The sequence below is a fragment of the Seriola lalandi genome, unplaced genomic scaffold, assembly GCF_002814215.2.
Source record: "Seriola lalandi dorsalis isolate HSWRI2012SDOR001 ecotype SW California unplaced genomic scaffold, Sedor1 jcf7180002054969, whole genome shotgun sequence".
In the NCBI taxonomy this organism is placed as follows: domain Eukaryota; kingdom Metazoa; phylum Chordata; class Actinopteri; order Carangiformes; family Carangidae; genus Seriola; species Seriola lalandi.
This window is the reverse complement of record NW_019525520.1, coordinates 246348-251971: the sequence shown is the minus strand read 5'-3', so window position 1 is coordinate 251971 and position 5624 is coordinate 246348. Positions and strand designations below refer to the sequence as shown.

The following is a 5624-nucleotide window of genomic DNA, read 5'->3' as shown; positions in this document are numbered from 1 at the left end:
CCCCCACCTCCTGCTCTCTAATATGACAGGGAATTATAAAAGCTGCAGGATTTGTTAACAGATGCTGAAATCGTCAGTAACGATGAATCTCTGCTTGATTAAACAAACTTCATGTCTTATTGATAAACCCCCCCCCCCCTCCTGTGTTAAACCATGGGCCGGGGACCTTAAAGGGATCAGGTAGCGCTTCAGTTTGGGAGCTAAATGTCATGAGTGCTGTGTAATTTCAGAGGGTGAGCTCAGTACTGACTCTGCTGTGCAGCCACACACTGTTCACACCCACAGAAGTTTATTCCTAATTCTACAGAAGATCCCAACTTTTCCAAAGAAACCAAACACATCAGACTGAAAGCTACAAAAGCTAAGAAAAGAAAAACACTATAACTTCAGATCAGGAGCCATTTTGATGAACATTTTATGTGCATAAGAGCTAAACCGATCAGTCGATTGATGGATTAGTCGATCAACAGAAGATTAATAGACATTTATCTTGATGATGTCACTTTTCAAGCACAAACTCTCCACATTCATAAATGAAAATCTATGGGTAAAAAAACAGATTTTATTGTATCAACACTGATACAGCTGATTTATCTATGAACCCAAACGCTCTCATAGTGATAAAGAATTTATTTAGCTTTAAATATTGTAATGAAACAACAGCTCCCCTTGGCCTGAGGCTGTTTTTATTGTACAAGAAGCGTGTGTGCTTCAGGGACCTGCAGGCTGCAGACAGCTCGGCTCTGAAGTGCTGCTGAGAGACCCCCCCCCCCCTTAAAACTAAATTTAGAGCTGGAAACTTGATAGGACTCTGTGAAGGTCGCAAACTTTGGTGCATAAACACATAAGACAGAAAAGTGCATGTGTGAATACCAAAATAAATAAAAAGGCACAAAAGGCTACGGAGGCTGCAAGTGTCGTCAAACCTTCTCAGCCTTCGCCAGGTAGATCCACAGCTTCCTCCAGGTTGTGAATTTCTTCCTGTCGCTGAAGTTGAAGGCCATTTCCTTGCTGGCGTACCGGGACACCAGCGGGGAGCGGTACTTCATGAACTCGTCGGCGGCCTCCATGTTTGTAAGAGCCGGTGGTGTCTGCTAAAAATTACGGGTCTGCCCTGCAGCTTCTCCTTCACACACACACACTAACACACACACAGAACACACACGAGCTTGTCAAGCTGCCGCGCCGATTTCAGCCTGGTCGTATCACATGGACGAGGCGGCGCTGTTTTTACGACACTTTGAGTCGGCGTACGGCGTGAGGTCTGAATGTCACATGTCACTGTTTAAATTGCTCTTCAGTCTTTTTTTTTTTTTTTTTTCTTCAGCAAATCTACGACGCCAAAGCTTAAAAAACGTCACGTCAACAACGTGTCATTAAACGCATCACCGTCGATACATGTAAAGCAAATGTTGCTGTTTGTTTGTTTGTTTTTTTAACCCTCTGTCTTACGTGACTTCCCCTGGGTCCGTGAATGTGTCGCGCCATATAGCGACTATAATTAACCTGTTCAGGAGCCAAGGATGAGCTCAGACATTCAGGCTGATTTATATAATATAATTTCTCTGCCACACATGATGCTTCCTTCAGAGAGTGTTCCCGCCGCGGTGACAGTCGACAGTCTCTATTTATAGGAGCTTTTAATGTATTATGTAAGCCGTGGCTGCATGTCTTTATATACATATATCAATATTTAAATGTATTCATGCAGCACACATGCCCTCACTGCCTCTCAGTATTTCTGTGTCTGCGGGCGTCACATGAAGAGTTGTGTTTGTGCGTGATGCAGCATCTGGGGAATAAATCCAGCTGTGAACAGAGAACAGAGTGCTCTCCCTCTCTCTCCCTCTCTCCCCCTCTCTCCCTCTCTCTCCCTCTCTCTCTCTGTCTATCCATCTTTCTATCTGTCCTGACTGCAGTCTTCATACAGTGCCACACCGCCGCTGCTGCTGCTGCTGCTGTGTGATACAAGCAAGTGGGAGGAACAGCTTCCTCTGTTTTGCCTCAAAAAAAAAAAAGAAAAGAAAAATGACGAGACATCTTCCTGGAGCTGCTGCTGCAGCAGGGGTGGATTTGGCTTCCAGTCTCCTGCATTGCACAATCTTTCCCCTCTGCTCAGACAGATAAATAAGACAAAAGAAGGAGCGCTGGAGGACGAGGAGAAAGGGGAGAGAAGACACAGAGAAAAAGGACGGGAAAAGAGCCATAGTAGGTTGAGGGGGTGTGGAGGATAATAGATTGAAAAAAAAAGAAGAAGAAGAAGAAGAAGAAAAGAAAAGAGGGGGAGAGGGTGAATGGCAGAGGGGGTATGAGGAGAGGACGGGAAGCAGCGGTGGCAGACGGAGGGAACAGGAAGAGAGAGGGAGTTACGCCGCAGTAGAATGAGGGTTAGAGTGAAAGAGAGAGCCAAGAAGCATTTGAGCTGCCGCCCTTTCGCACGCCGCTCGGGATCCGCCGCTTTCTGAAGAGGCAGAGGAGAAGGAATCCACCGTGGAGGCGAGAAGGAGAAGGAGGAGGGGGGCCGAGGAGGAGGAAGCCAGAGGTTCTACACACAAGATGGCTGCTGTGTCCTCTGCCTCTGACACTGGTGAGTGGGGTTTTTCATTCTTTGCAGCACACCTCCGCCGCAGGTCCCCCCATCATCATCATCATCACCACCACCACCACCACCATCATCATCACCATCATCATCATCATCATCATCCGTTCACTCACTCAGCAGCATTCAGGGCAGACTCTAACAGCCGTATCATGTTTGGACGTCCACGGTAGTAGGAAACTGTTGCTTGAGACTACTTCCTGTGTTTAGCAGCTCACATGGAAAGTGTCAGCAGCCGTGAGTAAATCAATAATAAACCTCCTTCTCCTGCTGTCACCCCCTCGTCCCTCCTGCCGTCCACATGTCTCTGTGTCAGCGTTTCATCCAAGCATTCATCCTCCTCCTGTAACTTTCACTCAGAGTAAATCATATTCTGTCCACACGCTGTTCTCTCTGCTGGAACGAGTCCAAGGTTCCTCCTCTCTGACCCAATTCTTCCAAAGGCTAAGGACAGAGGAAAACAAAGAGGAGGCACACTGGCAGGGAGGGGGGGGACACACGAATGAAAGAGGAGGTAATAAAAAGAGGAGAGGTGTGAGGTGGCCAGGAGCTGAGATAAGAAAAGGACATTGGGGAAATCTGAGGAGCGAGGACAGGAGGGAGGGAGGAGGACGTATATCACAGATGTGTCCTCGTCTCCGAGGAGCTCAAGAGGAAACAGGATTAAAACAGAATAAAGGATGAAGATAATTAATCCTCACAGGGAACTTCAGGCAGGTGTTTCTGTGTTTCAACAGGTGACCCCAGGGGCCGCCACCCTCCTGAGCGCAGACTGCTCATCCTAGGGGGCCCTAAGTCGGGTAAGACCTCCACCGCCAACAGCATCCTCGGGGACGAGGTCTTCGACGCCGGGACGGACACGACTCACAGCAACGTGGGCCAGACGGAGATCTACGGCCGGCGTGTCACGGTGGTCGACACCCCTCCGTGGGTCATCCCCGCCGACCCGGAGGAGGACGCCGAAGCTGACAACGAACGACGACGACGACGACAACGCCGGCGCCGAGTCGGACAACCCGAGGCCCCCGCCGAGCCTGGACAGCGAGGGGCCGTGCATGGGGGCCATCCTCTGCCCTCCTGGACCCCACGCCATACTGCTGGTGGTGTCGGTCACCCAGCCCTTCACCGACACCCAGAGGAGGGCCGCAGAGGAGCAGCTGGGGGCCCTGGGCGGAGGCACCTGGAGGTACTCCATGGTGCTGTTCACCGGCGTGGACAAGCTGCCCAAAGGCGTGTTCATCGAGGAGCACATAGCAAACACTGGAGAGGCCCTGCAGTGGCTGGTGGAGAGATGTGGAAGCAGGTATGATGTCAGTTCTCTCCCTCCCTCTCTCTCTCTCTCTCTCTCTCTCTCTCTCCCTCTCTCTCTCTCTGTTTGATTTCACACAGGAACATCAAAGTTCCTCAGTCTAGCCACTAGTTCCTAAATCTGGTGCAGCAGCGGTTCAGTCGACAGTCACATGACAATTTCACACCTGAGTCACACGCCTGAGTCACTGTTCGCTTCAGGTGAGGGGTGGTGCCCCAGGCAGAGCGCTGCAGGAGGCAGGATAGAAACGTCATGGACACGCCCCCCCCCCCCCCCCCCCCCCCGGGTCGCTGTGACGTGACCGGCTCTGTTCACACATCGCCTCAGTTTGGACATTACGTTACTCTGCACGGGGGGAGCTGGCAGAGGAAAAGTCCAACTCGTTCAGACACCTGTGTTCACACGTACGGCTCCTCTGGGTCACATCCAGAGAACAGTGTTAAAACACTAAAGGTGTGTTTACAGGTGCCGGGGAGGATTACTCTTCTACTTAATGTGAAAAACGTGAAATATAAAAGCTTTAGTGGCTTCAGACGGAGCTGAGTCTGATAAACTGCCTGCACTGATCTGGAGCTCATCACACCTCCTCACCTCTGCTCCAGTCTTCAGGCTGCTTTAGCCGTTAGCTGCTAACTGACCCGTCTGTCAGGGGTCAAGTATGATTGTGGGTAATGTAGGCGCCAGGTTTTGACAGGAACAGAAGGGATGATATCTCTGATTCTGCTGCAGAGATCTTTTATATAATTCAGAGCTGAATAAATAAAGAGCTTAATCGTCATGGTAACCTCTGAATATAAACATATGTGCACGTCTCGTCTTACTGCACACCATGTTTGCATTCATTAAAGGGGTACAAGAGAGCGTCCTGACGTCATTAATACGGGCTCACGCTGCAGGAACACTGGATGATGGCGTCTTTCATTCGACCCCCCCTCCCGCCTCCTGCACGCCAACCCCTTTCAATCTCCACTTCCGCCCTGCATAAAGGGCAGGCTTTTTAAATCTCGAGCCCGAGCCAACCCTGATGACGTCACTATGACATCATCAGGGTTATCTTGGCTCGGGCTGGAGTATTTGTATTTGTTTTTCAGCTGCTGGAGGACACTGCGCAGGTGATTTGGTGAAGTTCACCTTTAAAAAAAACGTCTTGCTGTTGTTTTTGTTTGTTTGTTTCCACCTGCAGGTACCACGCCTTTGACAACACGAGGAAAGAGACGGAGGATAACACACAGGTGCCTGAGCTGATGGAGAAGGTGGAGGAAATGATCACTGACAACCAGGGTGAGCTGTGTTTGTGCTGCTTGTGGCAGCTGTGTTATGGAGCTGATTGAAAACTGTTCAAATGAAATAAATATCGTTGCTGCTTTTTCTTGGCAGGATGGTACTTTGAGGTGAATGAGCTGATTTTACTGGAGGAAGAACAAGCGCGGAGAGCTCTGGAGGAGGAGAGGATGAGGATGGAGGAGCACGCGAGACAGAGGGAGCAGATGATTGGAGGACCTCCCAGAGGTGTGTGTGTGTGTGTGTGTGTGTGTGTGTGTGTAACAGAGTGAGTCATGCAATGAAGAAGAGAGATGATTGCGCAAAAATTGGTGTTCTAGAAAACAGCTTACTCATTACTGGTCAATCAATATTATTTTTCTTTTATTCCTTAAGGCCTTAAGTTTCTCTCCATCCCTCATTTCTTCCTCCCCCCCCCTCTCTCCCCCTCTCTCC

General features: G+C 49.8%; 2 protein-coding genes across 2 annotated transcripts in view; one reads left to right on the top strand and one right to left on the bottom strand.

Annotated features, from left to right (window-relative positions):
- Positions 1-1214, bottom strand: part of adsl (adenylosuccinate lyase) — a 6090-nt gene extending 4876 nt beyond the window's left edge. The window contains exon 1 of the mRNA XM_023395784.2: positions 927-1214. Within this exon, the coding sequence (XP_023251552.1) occupies positions 927-1070 (144 nt within the window). The 5' untranslated portion in view covers positions 1071-1214. The remainder of the gene's footprint in view (positions 1-926) is intronic.
- Positions 1215-2459: 1245 nt separating this feature from the next.
- Positions 2460-5624, top strand: part of LOC111646314 (GTPase IMAP family member 8) — a 6172-nt gene continuing 3007 nt past the window's right edge. Inside the window, 5 exon segments of the mRNA XM_087170918.1 lie at positions 2460-2587; positions 3337-3581; positions 3583-3902; positions 5092-5189; positions 5286-5417. Coding sequence (XP_087027044.1) covers positions 2557-2587; positions 3337-3581; positions 3583-3902; positions 5092-5189; positions 5286-5417 — 826 coding nt within the window. The 5' untranslated portion in view covers positions 2460-2556.